The sequence below is a fragment of the Macrotis lagotis genome, chromosome 6, assembly GCF_037893015.1.
Source record: "Macrotis lagotis isolate mMagLag1 chromosome 6, bilby.v1.9.chrom.fasta, whole genome shotgun sequence".
Classification (NCBI taxonomy): domain Eukaryota; kingdom Metazoa; phylum Chordata; class Mammalia; order Peramelemorphia; family Peramelidae; genus Macrotis; species Macrotis lagotis.
Window position 1 is genome coordinate 61,352,016 of NC_133663.1, and position 24,038 is coordinate 61,376,053.

A 24,038-nucleotide genomic window follows, 5' to 3' on the forward strand; every position below is an offset into this window, starting at 1 on the left:
TGCATTTTGGTTTAAATTGGTGTATAATGAAGATTTTTTTTAAATGACAACTTGAATCACTGTTCTGAGGAGGAAAATAATTTAAATAAGTTTCCATTTCAGATTTGACCTGAATGAATCATTATAAAATATTACCTAAAAATGAAGTCTAAGTCTGATGCTTCATTGAGACATGGAAATAACCTTTGGCTCCTGAAGGTCATAAAGAGGAAACAAATTCTGATAGATCCTTTTAAAATAGAAAGACTTTGGGTATAGACTTTATGGGGGGGGGGGGTAATGTGTTTATCTCAGGACCTGACTAATAAAACACATGACCTGATATGCTGAGGACATTTTCAATATACTCTTAATAAATTACTGGGGGCTATTATCTCACAAAGAGAGAGACACCTAAGCCAACAAAATTTCACATTCTTAAGGTAACTATCTTTTTGAGAAGAGAGCAGTTTAGAGCTGGACCCTTAAAGTCTCTAAACTACCCACCTTTTGACCCAGCTCTACCAATACTAGATATAAAGTTTGCTGAGGGACAGTTGGTGTCTAAGAGAGGCCTGGCACCTACTATGGGGAAGGTTTTCTCGCTAAGAGCTTTTTAAATATTATATCATTTGATCTTCCCAAGAACTCTGTGAGCTTGGTACTATTTTAGAGTTGAGGAAACCAAAGTAGAGGTTAAATGACTTGCTCAAGGTGATACAACTAGAAAGTGTCTGAGGCTGGATCTCATTTCAGCTTCTCCTAATTCCAGATCCAGTGCTCTATCCATTGCACTACCACATGCCTTAGAGGAAGAAGAGGGTACAAGGTGGGGGAAGAGGAAAAAGGGAAGGGAAGAGAAGAAAAGGGAAGGAAAGAAGGAGTGAGGGAAGGAGGAAGAAGGAAAGAAGGATGAAAAAAAGTAAGAAAGAACAAAGAAAAGAAGGAAGGAAAGAAGGAAGGAAGAAGGAAAGAAAAGAAAGAGGGAGGGACATAATAGCATTGGAGAGTTTAAGAATATTTCATTTTACCCTAATAATATATTTGACATATGCCCTCCTCTCTCCTCCTGACACTCAACATTGGTGCAGGCCCTCATTACCTCCCACCTGGACTATTATAATAGCCTGCTGGGGTGAGGCGGGGTGGGGGAGAGGTTGGGAGGTTAGGAGGTGGCTTCCTCAAATCTCTCTCCACTTTACTCCATCTTCCTTTGCCATTTAAGCGATTTTTTCCCTAAACTACAGGTCTAAACACTTTACTCACCTACTTCATAAACTCTAATGGTTCCCTATCACCTCCAGGATTAACTATAAAATCCTTTGTTTAGTATTCAAAGCCCTTTATAACCTGTCTTCCTCTCCATGTTTCCAGTTTTCTTATACTTTATCCTCTCTGCCCCCAAGGTAGTGTGATCCAGTGACCCTTGGATCCTCACTATTTCTCAAACAAGAGATTCCATGTCCACCTCTAAATATTTTCATTGACCATCCCAGATGTCTACGATACTTTCCCTCTTCAACTCTAACTCTTGGCTTCCCTGCCTTCCTTAAAAGTCCCAGCTAACTTCCTATCTTTTATAGTTGGTATGGGAAATGTCTGATCCACTGTATAAAGCTCGCTAAATCACTTGGGCTGCTGCTGCCATGGCAACCTTAGGTGGAACTCAAAATTCAATGAACCTAGGAGCTTTTTAGGGGAGAATTAATTAAATGTTTGCCTAAACATAGGCCTGTAAATGATGTCATAAATATCCAAATGGGCTTTGGCAGAAAAAAGATTCCCACCCTGTTCTATAGGAAAACTAATCTTTTTTCCTTTTTTTTAAAGTTTTTGTAAGGCAAATGGGGTTAAGTTGCTTGCCCAAGGCCACACAGCTAGGTAATTATAAAATGTCTAAGGCTGGATTTGAACTCAGGTACTCCTGACTCTTGGGCGGGTGCTCTATCCACTGCACCACCTAGCCACCCCAGGAAAACTTTTCCAATGCCCCTTTTAATGTGCGTGCTTTCCCTCTATTAATTATCTCCAATTTATCATATTTATTGATTATTTACATATAGTTGTTTGCATATTAAATATGCAATTAAATAATGAATTCCTTGAGATCAGAAATTGTCTTTTCCTTTCTTTGTTCCTTTCTAATTGTAAGCTTGGAACATTGTTGTTTCATTGTTGCTAGCTCATTTTTCAGTTCTGTTTAACTTTTCATGACCCCATTTGGAGTTTTCTTAGCAAAGATACTGAAGTGGTTTGTCATTTTCTTCTCTAGTTCTTTTGACAGATGAGAAAACTGAGGCAAGCAAGGATAAGTGATTTGCCCAGGATCAGATAACTAGTGAGTGTCTGAGGCCAGATCTGAACTCAGGTAAATGAGTCTTCTTGACCCCAGACCATGTGCTCTAGTTACAATGCCAACTGCCCAGTTTAGCACATAATAGGCATTTAATAATTGTTTACTAGCTGACTATACTATGATGAATCAGAGATGAGGGGTAGTGGATGGAAGACTAGACTTAGAGTCTGAAAAAACTGAGTTCAAATTCTGCCATAGACTTACTAGCTAAACTTGTCACTGAATTTCTATTAGTTCCAGTTTTCTCACCTGCAAAAATGGGCATAATAGCACCAACCTCAGGGAGTTGATAGGAGGATCAAATGAGAATATATGTCAAGTGCTTAGTCAACCTCAAGGTATTATATAAAAATTAACTATTAGTTTTAGCATGAAGCATTGATGTAGGACTTTATAAAGGCAATAAACAAAGTGTACAATGGCAGATTGGCAATCAACAACATAAAAATTATCAAATTGTAACTCATTTCTGATAAAAAAAAAAACAAATATTACGCCCATGGATTAGACTACAACCCTTCATCCCACATGAGAGTCAGCTGATTCATTTCCTTCATAGTATAAACGCCTGATATATGTTTGCTAGTAAACTGTTTTAGTTCATTTGCAACAATTTAAATCTTTGTTCATTCTTGGCTAGGTTTATCTCTTTATTTTCTTAAGTTTTAATAAATACCAAGTATCCTCTTCCTTATAAAATACCTGGCAACAGAATCTGATTTGAAATACATAGTCAAATACATAAACAAATATAATCTAGCATATACCCACAAAGCAACTCTAAATTTCTTTAGTCAGATTTATAATCTATCATTTGATACTCCTATATAATCTACCCCTCTAACCTTGCTCTCTCTTTACAAAATAACATTAAGCAATCCATATTTCTTGATCCTGTCAGACAGTCTTTCATACTTTGATTCTTGTGTTAATAATTTTTTTTCCATCAAACTAAGTAATCATAAATTATGCCTTTTAAAAAATACAAAAGAATAATTGAAGGATCATTCACCTTTAACATGTATAGTCTCATTTGGAAATATGCCTTTCATTCTAGGGTTTTGATTTAGTCAGGGTTTTTTTTTAACTCCTTTTAAGTTTTCTAACTATTCTGAAATGTTCTATTTTGTCAGCTGCTTCCTTGGCTATCATCTTTCCTCTTTTCTAATGAAAAAGTTATGGCATTAAAATATTAAACTGGATAATAAAAGATTCATTCATTCAGCACTTATTTATTAAGTGTATATTACGTGTAAAAGTTTGCATCATATTTGGTATGTTCTCTTCTAAAAGGCTTTGTCTCTCTGGGGGTGAAATTTGAAACTCCTAAAATATGGAAAGGGGAAATGCAAGATTCAGAGGGTAAATGCAGTATGTTGTACTGGTAGAGTCACAAATTAAGGGCTCAAATCCTTTCTCTGATACTTAACATAGTTTCAACCTTAGGGGAATCAATTAAATTCTCTGAGTTTCCTCATTGCTGTCTCTATCTTCCTAACATTATCTGTCTTCTCTCTAATCACAGGGCTACAGCTCTAGTTCAATACTTCATTACTTATTACCTGGGCAATTGTCATACTCTTCTAATTGGTCTCTTCTCTTCTCACTCTAATTCATTTTCCTAAAGCATAATTCTAATTATATCCTCCTCCATTATTCAGTAAATTCCAGTGGCTCCTGTTACTCCAAAATAAAATTATTATTAATTACAAGCAGTATACAGTTCTTTGAGTTTGCAGAACGTTTTATATATATTAATCCTCAGAAATCTTTGAAGTAGGCACTAATATTAAGCCATTTTTACAAAGAGGAAACTGAGTCACAGAGCTATTAAGTGACTTTCCATGAATCATCAAATATCTGTGGATGGCTTGGAATCCAATCCTTTTTGATTCCAAGTCCAGTGTTTCATCTACTCTGCCATTCACTAGCTCTGTGACCCTGGGCAAGTCACTTAAGAAAAGTGTCACTTAAAAAAAGAAAAAAGGAATTTATGATCTAAACCAGCTTGAAATAGTCTGTGAAGTGTAAACAATCAAGGAAGGCAGATAGCAATTGCCTTGAAGAGATTAGAACACAGGGGTGGACTAAAAGCATGAATTTGTAATGAGCCGGGTCAACTTGTTTCTGGACAAAGAGGAGCTGTTGTCTTAATTATAATAGCTTTTAATGATCATAGTGAGAGCATGTGGGTTGTAACAAAGAACAGAGAATAAGCTTTTATGCATAGCATTTTCCAAATACCATAACTGGAAAGGAGAAATGTTTATGGTTTCTGGAAAGCATCTTGGGTTTTCTCTAAGATAGTCAAAATAAACCTGCATTAACCAGAGTATAATTAACTGAATTGATTTTTTTGTCCTCCCAATGCTCCAGTTTTAGGAATAAAAGGCAAATCACAAGAAAAAGGGTCAAATCTGGTATTAAGTAAAGCAATGTTGAGAGAATGTCCTGAGGGTGGTAGATGGCAGTCATTGAAAATTCAGCTCTGAGGCCTACTCTTTCTAAAGTTGAAGTCCTGGACAAAGAAGTCTGATATTCATAACTATGACCCTGAGGCCCTGAAAGACCTTCAGTTTTTCAATGAGACAGCCTCTACTGAGTAAAAAACCAGCCACATAATTGCACAGAGTGGGCCCAATTTAGTTAAGCTAACAAACTCTGAAAATCCAATCACATGCTATAGAGGAGGAAGGACCTCAAAGATAATTTATTTGTACCTTTCCAAAAGATTGACATGCTCAATATAACATCTTTTCCATTGTATTACGTCTCCCTACATTTTCTATTTGTTTCCTCCAGGCAGACCAATCTCTTTTTCTATCTCATCCTTCTATCCTTTTTTACTTCTATGTTCATGTCTTCCTGTTTCTTTCCTTTCAATCTTTGAAAAATGCTCTTTTTCTATTACCTTCCTTTTTAAAAATACCTATCATGTCTCAATATACCAGTACAATCAGTGTACTTTTCATTACAATGAAAAAGTTAAGAAAATTCAACCAATTAAATAGATCTATGTGACAGCATGCATCACAATTCACTCTGAAAAGTATGTCACAATCTACTCCTCTAGTCCCCTAACTCTGAAAAGAGAAGAGCAAATAGTATAATCTATTCTTTATAACCAAGATTAGTCATTATACAATGAGTCTTTTTCTCTCTTCATTAATCCTCAGCTTCCTTTACTTCAAAAACTACCTCAGTTTCTCCACTTTGTGCTGATTTCCTGAGATATCTGTAGGTTTGGGGGTACTAGAATGCTTTTTCTCATCCTAGTTACTTCCTTCATTAGCTACAGAGAGGTTATTCTGACCTTCCATTCTGAATGAAGTCTCCTCTGCATTATGAATATTTGTCTCCTTTCCCCTATCTCAGCAAAACATTTTTGTTGGCTTTAACTGGAAAAATAGCCTTTTCTGGCAAAAGCTCTATCATAGGTTCGTGAGTTTAGGGTCAGTAAGGAGCAAAGAGATCATCTAGTCCCACCTCTTCATTGTAGAGATCAGTTGAATGAGATTCACAAAGATTTAGGAATTTGTTGTAAGTTTCATAAGCTCAAGGTGTCAGGACTGAGATCTGAACCCAGATCCTCCAGTTCTAAATTGAATACATTTCTAGGATATGATATATAAGACTTTGTAAATTTGACACCCCCTTGTTATTGCTGCATAGATCTTCACACATTGTAATAGTTTTCCTCTAATTTTATTTTTTGTTTTTCTTAAAAGAACCATCACCAGTTAATGTTGACATTAGCTGACCAACCATTCTATTAGCAAAGATTCAGTGTTGACCTATTCATTCTGAGGTTAAATAGATATTTATTGATTAATCCATATTCTCTTTTCAGAAGATACATAGCATTGTTGTATACATAGCACTATTGTTCTATTCACCTATCTGATTTAATCTATTTAAGCTAGATCTTTTTCTAAATCTATTTTTCTCTTCTCCATTTATTACCTCCTTTGGGTAAAGTCAAGAAAAGAAAGTTAAGAGAACTGCGTTTTACTTTACAAGACAATAGGGAAACTGAATATTTATGTAAAGTGAATGCTATAAAAAGAATAAGGGTTAGTCACTGAGGTCAGAACAAAAAAGACTGAGATAAAAATGGGAGATTTGGCTTAAATATGAGGAACATCATTCATAACTCATTGCTATTAAGTAATGGAAAGAAAAGACAAGGAAGACTGGTGAATAACTATCTCTGTGGCCAGATTATACATTAGTATATCTGGGATGATTCAGAGATGATTAAATTAGCCCTTCCATGACAAGGAGAAATTGAATAAATAATCTAAATGATACTTCTCAAAAATGCTGGCATTTGACTTGATTTTGATGGGAAATATAAAATATTCCTAAATAAAAAAGTTATATTGGTGCAGCAAACAAATCACTTAACTTCTTGGCCCCCAATTGCCTCGACTAAATGATATCTAAGATCTTTTCCAGCCCTAAACTCTGATGACATTTTTTGGTAATAACAATACTAAGCAAGCACTTATACAATGATTTAGGATACAAAAAAAAAATGCTTAACATGTTATAGCACTTGATCCTCACAGTAATCTTGTAAAGTTTTGTAATGTAGTTACAAAATAATAATTTTATATAAAATAAGTAATATAAATACAAAATAATCATTATCCCCCTTTTACAGTTGATGATTTTGAATGCCAATAGAGGTAAAGTGACTTGTAAAGGGTCACATAGCTAGAAAGAATCTCAAGTCAGATTTTTTTTTTAGTTTATTTTAGTATTTGCAAGGCAGTGGGGTTAAGTGGCTTGCCCAAGACCACACAGCTAGGTAATTATTAAGTGTCTGAGTCCGGATTTGAACTCAGATACTCCTGACTCCAGGGCTGGTGCTCTATCCACTGCATCCACTACATCCACTTCATCCACTGCGCCACCTAGCCACCCCTAGGGTCACATTTGAACTCAGGTATTTAAGACTCCAAACCCTGCACTCTAGCTTCTGCTGCATTGTGTACTTTCAGAAATTTCAGATTCCAGACTTGGAATCAGGAATTCCTGAGTTCAAATCTGGGCCTCAGACACTTATTAACTGTGTGACCCTTGGGCAAGTCACTTTTAACCCCTATTTGCCTCACTTTCCTCAACTTTAAAATGAGGAAAAAAGTAGCCTCTGTCTCCCATGGTTGAAACCAGGATCAAATTATATGATAATTACAAATCACTTAGCACAGTGACTACCAAAAAGTAAGCATGATGTAAAGGTTAGTCATTATTATTAGGAGGGGTATTATCATTTGGTATTTTATTATACTATAGGCATTGGGGAATGGGAGAATTGAGCCCTAATAGTCCCCAAGCTTAGCAGTTCTACACTTGATTCTCTGCACCCTTAGTTGTCCCAAAGGAGAGTCCCAAAGTACCCTACAACCAACAAATATGCCCCCCCATCATCAGAATAATGAAAGATCCAGTGTAAAAAGAATTGGTCCCTCTTGCTATTTTTTTTACCTCATTTGAAAAAAATTAAATTATTTTTATTTCTTTTTTATAGGCTTGCAAATTTTACAGTTCCAAGTGGTATGTAGTGAACTACAAATATGAAAAATATTCGGGAGACATTCGCCATTTGCCACAGTAAGAGCCTTTTCCTCATTCCTATCTTTGTCCTTTCAAGCCTTAAATTTGAGGTGTGATCTCTTTTGTGTATGTGTGAAGCCAAAATTGAGTTATTTCATAGACCTCTTAACTGATTAACAACAATGGAGGTTTGGTGAGCAGTTCAGATTTGCTTCTTCCATTGTATTCCTTGAAATCCATCAGGTGAAGGTAGAAGAATATTGTAAAATGTTGTGTGACCTCTCAGTTTGAGATACTGATTCTTGTTTCACACCCCTGATCTATGCTCTCACCCTCAGATATACAAGAAGCAAGGATGCTTGAACTAAAATCAAAGATTTCCAGGGACAGAGCCTTTTGGGCAGAATTCAGATTCTGTTGATCTATATTTTTCTACCCTGGAATAGCAAATGTCAACCAAATGGCATCAGTCACTAGCACCATGGCCTGATGTGATTAATATTCCAAGAGAGCAAACAAGACAAGTGAACAACTGCTATCTCCAAATCTCTGGTACCACTTGTGGGGTCAATGACACCAGCAAAGATTTAGATTATGGTACATCCTTCAGATTTTATCTTAGTCTTAACCCCATTGCCTTAAATAAGTAATTTTTTTTAAAAAACCGCAAAATGAATGATTTGGGCAGCTAGGTGGCACAATGAATAGAGCACCAGGCCCCTGGAGTCAGGAGGATCTGAGTTTAAATCCAGCCTCAGACACATAATAACTGCCCAGCTGTGTGACCTTGGGCAAGTCACTTAATCCCATTGCCTTACAAAACAAACTGAAAACAAACAAACAGATTTTATCTTAAGACCATTACATCCTAAATCTAGAAATGGAAGGGATTTCAGTGGTCATATAATTCATATAAATTTCCCATTTTACAGATGAAGAGACTGAGGCCCAAAATGGTTATGTTTCTTATCCAAGATTAAAAGGTAGTAAGTAGCAGTATTGTGACTAGAGTACAGGTCTTACAGTATTTTCATTACAGTGAGAAAATAGCTATTAGGAAAGTTTATTTAATTTATTCTAGAAACCGGAGGATGCCAAAGAGTGTAAGACATTGAAAAGTGCCCTGGGATTTACAGTCAGAAAACATGTTTGAATCCTGTCTTTGCCTCTTTCAAGTCATGTAATCATCAGCAAGGATAATGATGATGATGATGATGATGATGACAGGATAATGGTAATGATGGTGATATTAATGGTGGCTATGATGATGTAAGAGGAAAGTGCTAAAAATATTATTTTAATTACTATAGGAATGTTCTTTAACTGATGGATTTTTCTTGCCCATAAGATAAAGACTCAGAATTTTCTATGGTTTTTCACAGTTTTCCTATTCAGTCTCCCATCTGCAGGCTTTTGCATTGGCTGTCCTCCATGCCTGAAGAGCACTCTCTCTTCACTTAAACTTTTTAGACTATCCAGCTTTCTTCAAAGTTCAGCCCAAGTAAAACAACCTATTTTTAGTTCTCCAGAATCTCAGCTATTAATTCCTCTCCCATGTAAAACAGGTTGTATTGACTTTATTTTTATATATTTCATATCTACTGATTTTGTATATTTTATGTGTACTAATGGCATTACGTAGGGAAGATTGTGTGTGCTAGAAGGACTGAGTCCCTCCATTTTTTATGGAAACCTGTTATCTCTCCTGATAAAATGTAAGTTCTTTGAGGACAGGGACTATTTCATTTTTATCTTTTTTTTTAGCATCCCATTCAGTAACTGTCACATAATAGATACTTAGGAAATGTCCAGTATTTTCATGAATGATTTTCTTTAGGAGATGCTTCTCTTAATATAGAGATCTCTGGAATGTGAAAAAAGAATGAAAATTGAACCTGCTATCTTTTAAAGGAAATGCTATGAATATAATTCTACCAGAAGGCATTCTCTCTTTGATCACTAGAACATCACCATTCTTAAAAGATTGCCCAAATTCTCATAGTTCCAACAATATGGATGGAGAGATATTTGTCTTCCATTCTAAGTCATTGTTCAAAGTTTCAAAAATGAACTTAACTATTAAAAAAATACAACCCTGAACTATGTTCATCACCCTGTGTCTGACTTCACATTACCCAATGCTAGGTGGGTCCCTGGTACACAGTGAATATAAGTGAGCCTTTATGGGTGACCATATTCCATGAGTCAGTTTTTCTTTTTTTGCCCTTTTACATCAAACTCCCTCATTCAGTTTTATCATATGGCATCTAAAGTAACAACTAAAAAACCAAGTTTTTTCACCAGAGGAAGACTTCCCCTTTTTTAAAAATAATTGTATATACCAGGAAGTGGTTCATCTTGAGAACAGTGTCCTTAAAACTAAGAGACTGAATGTGAAGTAGTCCTAGATGGAATATTTCTGCCCTCTATTCTCAAGAGAATCATTCTCTCTTCTAGGATCTCTACATCTATTAAAAGCTTTAATGGACATATACGATAACCCCACCCACCATCAGACCATCATATAAAAAGATTAACCTTTTGGACTGATGAGAGGTCAATGAAAAACATATTTTCTACTTTGTGAGGTTTAATTTCACTGATCAAAAATGAAACTATTTACATAAGCTATGAAAACCATAGAAAATTGTGAATCTTTATCTTATGGGCAAGAAAAATTCATCAGCTAAAAATCATGACTAAAATAATTAATTCAGTGTTTCCCCTCATTTAACTAAAGACAGTTGATACCAAGAAGACATTTGCCATAGAGTAATAAAATTTTCTTGAAGGAAATTTTCAAAAGGAAAATCAGATATGTTTTAAAGTAATCATAAATTTAAATGAAGACCATAATATTTATTGTTATCTCATTTTCCCCTCACAACAACCCTGGGAGATAAGTGCTAAATTATCATATTTGCAGATGAGGAAACTGAGGAAGACTTGAAGGGTTACCCAGATAATAGTAGATTTAAACTCAGATCTTCTTGACTCCAGATCTAATGTTCTATGACAACTACCTAGAAAGAATTGCAGCTACATGGAGAGAATGCAAAAAAATCTTATCAGTTCTTTCTTAGACAGAATTTTTGTAATATTTTGTGCAAAGAAAACTAATATTCTTGATATCATAGAACTATTATGCTTTAAAATAGAGGGAAAATTGAGGAAACTACAACTCATAGAGAAGTTCCTTTTTTTTCCTACTCACAGGGCATTCCCCTTTTTTGCTAAACTAAAATAGGAAATGTTGGGTGTTTTCTAGTGGTAGAAATTAATTGTTAAACTAAGCAACTTTTTCTTTAGGCCACTGTGAGACTTGTTATCCCAGAGAGAAATGGAAGATTTTGGTTTTAAAGTAGCTCAGGGTTATATAATTCTAAATCTGAGCACATGTAGTTCAATTTCCAATATGAGCAGATAGCACCCTCTGACTCTTGCTCTGACAGATAGTAAACTGAATTCTACCTGCCAGAGACAGGTAGAGCAGCCAGTTGGGAATTTAGCATGCATGACAAAGCAAGAGAAGACCAACATGCTCTTGGGTAGCTGTCTTTCCCCAGCTTTGTTGCTTTCTTCATTGGTTTTTCACATATTTAAAAACTTATTAGAAGGAAGTTGTGTTTCATGAGAGAAAATGAAGAAGGTACCTAGTTATAAAACATTAATGTAATTTTTTTAGTGATACCACATTGAAGGAGGCCTCCCAAACTTTATTTCTATTGATCAGCTTTTTCTTCTCATACTTTGTTATTGTTCAGTTGCATTAAATTCTTCATGAATCCATGGACCATGCTGTCCATGGATTTTCTTGGCAAAGACATTGGTATGGTTTGCAATTCCTTCTTCACATGTTTAATTCTAGTCATTTCTTATTCAAAATTGTATTCCCTGTGTTTAGTTACAGAGAGTTTGAGAAATTGGCATCCCTGAGGCATTTTTTTCTCTTAAAATGAGCACTTTTCCAATATAAGCAAATAAATGATTCAATGGATAGCATGCTGGACCTGGAATCATATGTTTTTAAATTCTAAGTCAGATTCTTGAACAAATTATTTAACCTATCTGACTCAGTTTCCTTATCTGTAAATTAGGGATAATAAAAGAAACTACCTTGTTCTTGTGGGGATATAATGAGGTAATATTTATATTTATAAATTACCTTGTGCCCAAGTAAATGCTATTTTTATTATTATTAATAATAATTATAATACCATTCTCAAAAAAGTCATTGAGGCATGTCCATTCTTTCTTTAGTACATCCCACATTGCACTCATGCAGTGAGGAAATATGAATCCTTTTACTGAGTTACTTCCTCTTACAGTCTTCTATTCCCCAAGCACTGAAGAATCAATCACCAAAGCCAAACTTCTCTTGAATTACCCTTTAAGGTACAGGTTCTTAACTTTTTTTGTGGCATGAACTTCTTGATAGTCTGATTCTGGAACTTGTCTTATTTATTCACTTCCCCTTTATTCGCCATTCTCATTTCAAACATCCTTTGTTTATATTATTGCTCAGTTGCTTTAGTTGTGTCTGATTCTCCACAACCCCTTTTGGGGTTTTCCTTGGCAAATATACTGAAATGACTTACTGTTTCCTTCTCCAGCTGATTTTATTGATAGGAAAACTGAGGTAGAGGTAGGTGTCTGAGACTGGATTTGAACACATGAAGATGAGTCTTCCTAATTCTAAGCCTAGTTCTCTACTACACCACCTAGCTGCCCCCAAGTATCTTTACTAGGAATCTAAACCTAAATATTCAAGGTGACATTTTTGCTGAGCTTTGAGTCACAGATCACCCTTGTAATTAACCTATTAAGCCCCTGACTACATGGGTCAAATGAAAACTATCCATTTGTTTTGCCCTTTCTATATCTCTTCTGAATACCACCATCTGAACCAGCCTTTCCTTCAGGAAGAAGCATATAACAGAGTAACAGAATCAGAGGTCTTTTCTTCTTCATATTAACGGGGATTGAAGAACAAAGGCTTTCTGAATGTTATCTACACTAATCTATTGTGTATTCTTGAGAATCTTCATTTTTAGATATTCATTCCTCTCCAGGTGTCAGTCCTGACTCTTGGCTTTTTCCATCATTACACAGTGGCCATCTCACCCTGAATGCTCACCCTGCCCCTATAGTCCATTCCTCTGAGTAACTAGTTCCCTTTTTAAAAATCATTTACTGAGTATTTTATTTTTCCCACAATTGAATTAAAAACAAATTTTACCATTTTTTTTAAACTTTAAGTTCCAAATTCTTCTTCCCTTCCATTCTCCTTCCCTGAGAAGGCAAGAAATTTGATATGATTTATACATGTCCAAACAGGTAAAATATATTTCCATAGTAGTCATGTTATGAAAGAAAACAGACCAAAAAAACAATAAAAATAAGGAAAGTTTTTAAAATGTTTGCTCTGATATGCATTCATACTTCATCAATTCTTTCTCTGTTAATGTATAGCATTTTTTCATCTTAAATGCTTTGGAATTATCTTGGATCTTTGTATTGCTGAGAATAGCTAAGTCATTTACAGTTGATCATCTTACATATAGCTAAAAGTATAATAGAATCTTGATATTTTGAGGAAAGGGCCCAGGACCACCATGTATTCATTATTCTTTAAGCTTCATTTCTGAATCTCCAGAATTGTCCACCAGGGCCCCTTGTGAGTCCATTCTCCCTTTCCTCACCCTAAGCCCCTCTACTTCCTTTTAGGTAAAATGTCAGCTCTGAGAGCATGGACTGTCTTTTGATTGTATTCATATTCCTCATGCTTAACCACTATGACAGTCTCTATTGACAATCAACCTAGAAGTTCCATTTATTAATGAAATCAAAGATTCAATCCCTATCCTAATGACACCAAAAATTGGGGATTCAATGTCCTTCCCTTCCTTCATTTATCTTCCACTAACCAGAACTCAAAAGATTCATCATTTGTTAAGTGGATTTGCTTCTCTATACCCTTGAAAAAGAAGCTAGATTTACATACTATATTAGTATAGGTAAAGGTGACAATCTGCATTCCATTCCTACATATTGCTTCTTCATCCTAAGCAGCTAAAGGTGATATTATCCTTAAATAATGAGTATGAGATAATGCACGTGATGCTCATGCTGCTTACATGCTCCTCATCTCATCTTCAGTCACTGTTCACGAGGAAAACCTCTATGTTTCTCACGGGTTCCAGATCTACAGTAGGGGAGTTGCTAAACAAGTCCCAAATAATTACATTTTAAAGTTTCTCTTTGGAAATGATAGAATGTGCTATTGTTTCAGACAGTTTACATAATGTGATTACCCTTCCTCATTCAACTCTTTATTCATCGGCCCATAATTGAATTTCTACACAGTATCCTTACCATATCATAATGTCTATGTGATACCTTCACCCTTCCTGTGAATAGGTAAACCCCAAACAAATTGTTTTCCATGGAGAGCATACCCCAAGAAGAAGTAATTTTTAACCCTTTATTGTCATAATATCTCTTCAGCTAGATGTGTAATATCAAATCAATACTGTCAACAAGAAAAACACCAACATATTTTTCAGGAACACTGACACACAGCAGCATAATCTTTGCATAGAACATGGCCTACGAACAGTTTAACAAAAAAGCAGAAAAGCTAATCTTTTTGGCACAGTTTTTTTTCAGTGGGAAAACAAAAACCTCCTTTTGACTATCATTTACAACCTCAGGGGAAAAAAAGGGGAAAAAAAGAGAAATCTCAAGCATCAATTTTCATTTCTAGTGGAAAATAGCCTCAACCTAACATATATCCAAATAGAATTGCTTTAAAAAAGACTCTTAGATTAATTCCTGGAAAGATTAATCCCAGTGGTACACTCAGTTTCTCACAACTAGTTCAAGTTTGCCTCTTGAAAGTCACATCTCACAAACTCTGATTTTCTTCTGAATGTCCCTGTGATTAACCAGAATTTCATCATCTGGCATTGCTGGTCTGTCAAAATCATTTTCTAATCTTTACTTTCCTCAGATTTGTCATTGCAGAAAGTGTTTCAGTCCTAAAATTAATCCCAGCTTGCAATGTGGTTTATCTTTAAAGTCCTACACTGATTCCTGTACCATTCAGAAGGCTTTGCAATGGATGTCATCTTTTTACCTCCATTACATGGAACATATGACACTTCAATCTTTGTGACTCATTAGATATCTAAGACTCCTGTTTGCAATTTTCTTGGCAAAGATACAGGAGTGATTTTCATTTCCTTCTCCAGTTCATTTTACAGATGAGGACACTGAAGAAAAGAGACTTAAATGACTTGCCCAGGGTCTCACAACTAGTAGGTTCTGAAGCCTAATTTGAACTCAGCTCCTCCTTATTCTAGGCCCAATATTCTCTATCCACTATAGCTGCTCTGACCTTTTAGGATGCATAAAATATTTTAACCTTGATTTGAGGTCAGTTCTCTTACTCATCTCCCTTTAAAAACTATACTCTTCTCCTGAATTTATTTGTTTAACATTTTTGTGAAAAAAATCTTGGTCAAGAAGCTAGAAAAAAATCATATTCTAGCACTAGGGAGAAACTCAGAGATTCTCTGGATCCATATTTTTGTTTTAGAGATGAAGAAACTGAGACCCTGAGATTATCAGGTGACTCGACTTGCCCAAGTCATACTGATAGTAAGAGAAACAGATTTCACTATAATTCTTCCAGCTCCATGTCCAGTGACCTTTCCATTGGTCCACAGTGGCCACCCCTCTGCCAGACTTTCATTAAAGCTGGTTTTGATTTCTCATTTCTCAAAGTGTCGTAGGTCATGCGCAGCCTTCCCCAGTGGATATGCTAATGTTATTTCAGAGGGTCCTGCTTCCTGCCTTCCCCACAGCTATTAGAAACAGAGGGGGGAAGATCTAGTTTACCGTTTCTAGAAAGCAATCATTTCTGAAAAACAGATATAATCATGAAAGAGAATGCTGGAAAATAAATATAATTGGTCCAAGTCTTTAGAAAAATTCATAAAGGGAGGTTTGACTTTGTTATTGCTTCCATTTCTCTGCCATCTTCATCTCTCCTCTGGAGAACTCTCCCTGTGCTGTCACCTCCTCTTCTCTGCCCTCTCCTTATTAAAATATCCCATCAAAAAAGAATCTAAATTGGTCAGCTGAAAAAAGCAATCTATACTCCTTGCATTGATTTCCTCTCCATTTCACTTATTACTTAACCTTCTGCTTAATCAATACTTGTTGAATGATGGATCATACATAGAGTAGCTTACAATTCTGGTGACTGTAAGGCTGGTCTGACCAAACTAGGTGACATCCTAACAAGAGTCCTATATTTAGAGTCAAATTCTCTGATCTCAAAACCCCCAGTTTTCCCCTGTCTTTGCTACATATTCCTCTGTGCAGTGTAGAGGTCAGGATGGAGAAGGGTAAATCACTTTAGGGAGGAAGGAAACTAGATGAACATTTCTGTATTAAACCTTTTATTTGATTTATTCAATAAACTTAAAAGGTAGATGTGCTAATGTATCCATTTTGCAATTGAGGAAACTGAGGCAAAGTGACTTACCCAAGATCATACAGCAAGCAAATATTGAAGGTAGGATTTGAACTCAGATTTTGCTGACTCCAGACCCAGCACTCTATCCACAAAGACAGTCAACTACCTCTTGGGGACTCTGCTTCCTCATCTACAAAATGGAATGGAATGGAAGAGCTGAGAATTGGGATGTCCCCCAGCTCAACAGTAATTCCTCTCAACTTGCACTATAAGAATCATAAGAATTGCCCCTATGATCCAGGATGCTTAATGATGATTGGGTTCTTCAACTGACATCTTTTCTTTGCTCACATCTCTAAGGAGTGCACCTTACCTGGCTTTCAGAGAACAAATACGAATCTGACTGTCCATGAACCCTAATTGTGACCTCCGATCATTAATTCTCCTTGCTCTATTCTAGCATTTCTATCCTTTTCCACTTTAGACCAGAGGTATCTTTGTAGCAGGAGTGAAGAAAAAGTGGCACTGATCTCACTTTTCCCATTCAGGAACTTACTTTGGAAGCTTTGAGAAGTCAAGTCATCCTTTACAAGTATGGCTTCATGGATAGAGCATGATTTTGACTTAGGAAGAACTCAGGACAGATTCCTCCTCTTATACTGCTTCTAATACCACATGAAGATCACAAAACCAATCTGAGCCTCAATTTCCTCATTTGTAAAATAAGAGTAATAATACCTGTATCACTCATCTCAATCATTTGACCCAAATCTTAAGCAAAAGAACATATATATATAATATATATATATGTATATATATATATATATATATATATATATATATATATATACATTAAGTGTTTGGCAAATCTTAAAACTGTGATTTTTATTAATAGGCAACTATGTTAAATTGAAATACATATTTAGAATACATTCTTAAATCACATCTAAAAAGGACTTTGAGACCATTTAGTGAAGATTCAATAAATACAAATATAAAGTATTCCTGTTTTTTCACTTATATGGAGTGTATCCCCAACCCCTTTTTTTTTTTGTAATTGACCTAACAGTAATGTTTTATGTATGAGTGAAAATTTTGTGAGGAAAAATGGAATTTGATTCTGCTTTCTAGCTCCCAAATGAAAGTCTGTGGTTCTGTCTAGAAATATCCTAATGGAAAGAACTATGGATACAGTCCTTTATTCCTAAAACCAAATGTCTATTAGAAATGTTGACATGCTTGACTCTTTTTGTTTGTTTGTTTGTTTGTTTCCCTTTAAAGGCTTATTATAGAAATCATACACATACTTTAAAAAGTACTCTGTGGAATCCGTTTTCCATTTTACAGAGCTGGGTCTATGATATTGTTGTAACCTTACAAGGGTGATATAATTGTTAAGGGATTTTTCTGGATGCTCTAGCTCAAACAGAACCTTTGGGCACTAATGGGCAATTCTGGAATAACACTGATTGTGAGTCTTAATTAGGGAAGCAGCACAGCCTAGTGGTGTAAGCAAAAGAATAGTATTCAGTGATACCACTGTTCCAGCATCTCTGTTTGAACTGTTAGTCTTTGGCCTTAATTATGACACTTGAATCTATTGAAATTTATTTTTCACAAGTGAAGATAGCCTTAAATGGGACAAATAAAAAAACTATCTTCCTTTATATAAACTAGGAGTTTTATATATTGTAAAGTCTGTTTCTTCCCAGAATAATGTTTTTAAATACATAAATAAAATATACAAAGCCATGAAGGTATATAAATACAATTAAAAACAAATATGTTCTGCACAATATAATTATTTGTTTTTTTATTAATTTGGAGGTTCCCTGATCTAAGAGATATGTTTTATTCTAACTAACATCTACGATTTATTTGTATGGTAAACTTCTGTTTTGGAAACTTTTATCACTGATGCAGGTCCCACAACTAATCTGAAATCAATTCATCAGCCATATTTATTAAGCACCTACTATGTGCCAGCTGCTATGCTAAGTCCTGGAGCTACAAATAGAAAAAGAAAGTTCCTTCCTCAAGAAGATTAAAACTTAAAGGGGGAAGACAACGCACAAAAGGAAACCAAAAATAAAATGAATATTTCTATTATCTTTGTCTTACTTTAATGATCTATTACCACTATATTTCTATTATCTTTATTTCAGAACAGAATTTAGACCAGAAAAACTACCTTCCCATTCTTTTGAAGTTGATCATGAAGATGCTGATAAAGATGAAGTAAGTTGGCTGTTTTTTAAAAGATTTTATTTATTTTGAGTTTTACAATTTTTCCCCTAATTTTACTTCCCTCCCCCAACCCCCCCAAAGAAGACAATTTGCCAGTCTTTACATTGTTTCCATGGTATACATTGATCCAAATTGAATGTGATGAGAAAGAAATGATATCCTTAAGGAAGAAACATAAAATATAAGAGATAGCAGGATCAGACAATAAGATATCAGTTTTTTCCCCCTAAATTAGAGGTAATAGTACTTGGTCTTTGTTCAAACTCCACAGTTCTTTCTCTGGATACAGATGGTATTCTCCATTGCAGATAGCTCCAAATTGTTCCTGATTGTTGTACTGATGGAATAAGCGAGTCCATCAAGATTGATCACTGCCCCCATGTTGCTGTTAGGATGTACAGTGTTTTTCTGGTTCTGTTTATCTCACTCAGCATGAGTTCATGCACATCCCTCCAGGCTTCCCTGCTAAGCCATTCCCCAATTGAAGGACATTTACTTGATTTCCAATTCTTTGCCATCACAAACAGGGCTGCTATGAATATTTTTGTACAAGTGATGTTTTTACCCTTTTTCATCATCTCTTCAGGGTATAGACCCAGTAGTGGTATTTCTGGATCAAAGGGTATGCACATTTTTGTTGCCCTTTGGGCATAGCTTCAAATTGCTCTCCAGAAAGGTTGGATGAGTTCATAGCTCCACCAACAATGCACTAATAAGTTGACTGTTTAAGAGTAAATGTTTAAGGGGAGGCTAGGTGGCGGTAGTGGATAAAGCACCAGCGTTGGAGTCAGGAGTACCTGGGTTCAAATCTGGTCTCAGACACTTAATAATTACCTAACTGTGTGGCCTTGGGCAAGCCACTTAACCCCATTTGCCTTAAAATAAAAAAGAATAAATATTTAAGGGAAATAAGTAGCTAACAGTGTCCTGGACTATGTTCTACCTTTGGAACAACAACATTATTAGACCCTATTGTCTAACAACTAACAACAATTCAGATAGAGAAAAGTATTTAATCTATTTAAAATTAGATGCCTCCAATATCAGAAGCAATGTGGTTTAGTATTTGAGTTCTGGATTTGGAGTTAAAAAAAACTGTGTTCAAATATCATTTCTGACATTTCCTACTTGTATGACTCTGAAGAACATCTCTTTGGCCCAAATAACTCTTTAATTTATTTACTAAGCCCTAAACAGGTTGCATTCTGCAAGCGTGGTATTCTAATAACATCCCAGATCATGAATTCATCTTTATATCTCATGTTAATAAAAGAAATCATCACATTATTATGGATATCATTTGTACAGGACAGTGCATCTCACTCATCTTCCAAAGGAGGTGGAGGACCAGGAGGACCAGGAGTCTTCAAGTCTGGCTGGCTTTACAAAGGGAATTTTAACAGCACAGTCAATAATAGCATCACTGTCCGGGTAAGCAAGTCATCATTATCCAGGTTTACTGTAGTTATCCTTGAGGGCAGCCCAACTAGAAGTCACAGCAGAAATGATTTTGCCCATATGTGACTATATTCCTGTCACTCTTCATATCTTATTTATCAACATATATGATTGTTTTCCCAGAACAGTGTCCAAGAAATAAAGTGAGGCAATGATATTTTTAAATATTTTAATTTCTATGAAAAATATTTTATAACTCCAAACAATTATAATTTTCTTTTTTTTCTTTTTTGACTTAAGTCATTTAAAAAGCGGTACTTTCAGCTGACTCAGTTGCCAGATAACTCTTACATTATGAATTTTTACAAAGATGAGAAAATATCCAAAGAACCTAAAGGCTGCATCTTTTTGGATTCTTGCACAGGTGTCGTGCAGGTGAGTCCAACTTGTTTTCTTTATCTGAGATTTTACTTGAAAAAAATGTTCATGTGTTTCCCCTCTGGCCATATTCCTTCTACTTGTTTCAGTTTTCCTATTTTAATAGTGTTTACTTAGTAATGGTTTTCTCCTTTTTTAAATATTTCATTGATTCCTTTTGTTTTATATCACAGTCCTTTCTGAATATATCCCATACATATTATATATGTATAATTGAATGTATGTGGATATATTTTATTACTATCATTTTTATGTCAAAAAATTCTGTCTATGTGCATACATACCCATAACCAATCTGTATGTATGCATGCATGCATGCAGGAGCATCTAGGTGACATCATAGTAGATAGAGTGATAGACCCAGAGAAAAGAAGACTCATCTTCCTGAATCCAAATCTGTCCTAAAACACTTAATATCTGTGTGAGCCTGGATCAGTCACTTAACTTTGCCTCAGTTTCATCATCCATAAAATAGACTAGAAAAGGAAAAGGCAAACCCCAAATGGAGTCATGGAGAGTCAGACACAGCTGAAAAAAAGACAGAATGAACTATAAATTTATACATACATACCTATATAATCACAAATATCTATCAACATATAAATATATAGAGAGATATACACATATAAAGTCCTCCCCTCTAACAAATAAAATTATTAATAAAAAATCATCCATTATATACTAGGTACTTTGACAAGCTCTGGAGAAACAAATTTGAAAACTTCTCATGCTCTTAAGGAGTCTAATTTTTTTTGAGACAAATTATATATACATGTGTGCAGAAGAGATAGCTTCTAGGAGAATTTTGAAAGCTTTCATGTCAAAAATGATGCTTGAGCTGAACCTTGAAGGAAGGAGATTCCAAGAGCCAGAGGGAAGGGGAGAATATACTCAGGTAAAAGAGATTGCCAGTTCAAAGGTCATCAAATGAAGCATCAGGTAAGAAGAACATTCAAAAAACATAATTCTGACTGGTTGATAGAGTCCAAAAATACTGGTCATATTTAATAAGGCTGAGAAGATAGGTTAAAATCAAGGTATATAGGGCATTAAATGCTAATGAAATATAGAGACCAAATACTACAAAGCCATACATCTATCCCTAATACTGTTGGGTCTTACTTTCCTCACATATGTAATAATGGGATTGAACTAGATGGCCTCTGAAATCCTTTTCAACTCTAAAGAATAATTAATAATAATAATAATGATTAACATTTATATAATGCTTTAATGTTTACATAGTACTTTATAAATATTATCTCATTTGATCCTTATCACAATTCTGAGAGATAGATGCTGATCGTTTTTTCAGTTGTTCTCTCATGTCCTCTTTGTGACCCCATGTCATTTTTTTTTGGGAAAAAACACTGGAATTAGTTTCCCATTTCCTCCTCTAGTAAATTAGACAAATGAAGTTAAATGATTCGCTAAGGATTGCACAGCTAGTAAGTGACTAAGGCTGCATTACTTTAGACTCATCACTCTATTGAGTCACTGCAGTGTCTCCTAATACATGCTATTATTATTTCCCATTTTACAATTGAGAAAACTGAGGCAGACAGAATAAATGACTTGCTAAAGGATATACATTTTTAAGTATCTGAGGTTGAATTTGGACTTAGTCCTTTCTAGTCCAAGTCTAGGTCTCTCTCTCTCTCTCTCTCTCTCTCTCTCTCTCTCTCTCTCACCTACCTGTCTCTAATAAATGACTGATTGATCAACATGAACTGCTGCTTCATTGAATCAATAAGTAAAGTAAAATTAAGTAATTACTACATGCCAGTACCTGTGTCAAGCATAATGACAAAAACGAAACTCTCCTAACCTCAGGAAGTTTGTGTTCTAGTGTGAGAGATAACATGTACACATCTAACACTTCGCAAAATTGTTGTTCTGGGTGGTTCCTGGAGGGGATGTTCTATCACTGGAAAGGACCAGGGAAGATATCATGTAGAAGGCTGTACTTGAACTGAGTCCTAATGGAAACCAAATATTGCATTAAATTGGAGATGAGGAGGGAATCCATTTCAGGCACAAAAAATAGTCAGTTTAAAGGCAGAGAGCAAGACAGGAAGTGGAGACTTGTGGAAGCTTGTTGGTCTCTCCTTGTCCCTTAATCCAAGCATATATGTATCTTAGTCACTAAGCCACATTAGAAATTCATGATGATACCTGTTACCTCTATTTCGCAAATCCTAACACTGTAAACGCTTCTTCTCTATTGGGTAGAATGATCAAAACTACTCACCAGATTTCTATATTGGAATCATATCAATACCTATTGAGAGACAGAGACAGAAATAAAGACAGAGACAGACAGACAGAGAGATAAAGAAAGGAAAGGAAGAAAAAGAGAAAAAAGAAAAAAGAAAGAAAAAGAGAGAGAGCAAAAGAGGGGAAGGAAGAGTAGAAGTAGAAGTAGAAGTAGAAGAGTAGAAACAAAAGAAAGAAGAGAAAGGGAGGGAGGAAGTAATGTATAATACAATACAGGTCTATAGCTAGGTGGTTTAGGGGATAGATCACTGGCCTTGGAGATAGGTGGACAGGAGTTCAAATCAGACCTCAGACTGCTTGACTCTTACTAGCTGTGTGACCTTGGGCAAGTCACTTAACCCTTGCCAGTCATCCTGATTCCTGACTGGCCATTACACCCAGATGGCTCTAGAGGAGATAGTGAGGCTGGTGACTTAGTAAAGCCCCACCTTACTCAAATTCAATTCAAGTACTTGCTGTGGTTTCACTTCCCTATTATAGTCCTCTGAGAAAATGAAGGACAAAACATTATAAAGTCTCTGGAAGCTTGGAATGATGGAAGTTGTGTGATCATTTTAGTTATCACTCTCCAGAAGCTGATCATCTCAGAACAGCATGATCAGCTCCAGCCAGGGCTGTTTGTCCAGTGCAGAGCAAAATATCCCAGAGATCACTGAAAGCTCATTTGTAGGTTATTTTTGCATAAATTATCCTGATTGGCTATTTAGATGCTCAGAAATTCCCTGAATAATTGCATCACCCTTTGTTTCCCTCTGGCTGGATAATTCTTCTTCCAGGGAGGCTAGTAACTAAGACACACTTCACCCAGAAAACAAACAACATTTGTGACGTGTCATGCAAGCCCACAGAGACATTGAAATTTTAATCCTACATGCTTATTAGGTAAAAGGAATTTAAGTTGTCTGGGAAAGTAGGAAGGATCTTTGTTGGTATAAAGGGAAGCATTAAAGGCAGTAACAATATTCTAATAGGTTGCAAGTGAAAAACAAAAACCAGTCTCTCAGAAATTCCTAATAGAAATCAAAAGGTCCAAATGCTCTGTCTGAATATTTTAGGAGTGTAAGACTTCTATTTACCAGAACTTAATGGCAGTTAAGCGGTTTCTTTAGATAGGGCTATAAAGAGGGTGATTCTTCTGGTCCACTGAGTTCTGACCAGGACTGACTTCCTCCTAGAAAGATGTTATGTCTCATGCCTCCCATTTATTCTTCAAAGATACTTTGGTACCATAAGGTTGGCATATGTATGAAAAGCTTCATAGGGTGAACAGCTGGCGCTATTTGCCCAATGTTAGGT

The 24,038-nt window shown here is 35.5% G+C and overlaps 1 protein-coding gene across 1 annotated transcript in view; it reads left to right on the top strand.

Annotated features, from left to right (window-relative positions):
• The window catches only part of DOCK10 (dedicator of cytokinesis 10), a 392,886-nt gene that overhangs the window by 188,322 nt on the left and 180,526 nt on the right, over positions 1-24,038 (top strand). The window contains exons 4-7 of the mRNA XM_074192737.1: positions 7,872-7,954; positions 18,548-18,620; positions 19,938-20,060; positions 20,328-20,462. Coding sequence (XP_074048838.1) covers positions 7,872-7,954; positions 18,548-18,620; positions 19,938-20,060; positions 20,328-20,462 — 414 coding nt within the window. The remainder of the gene's footprint in view (positions 1-7,871; positions 7,955-18,547; positions 18,621-19,937; positions 20,061-20,327; positions 20,463-24,038) is intronic.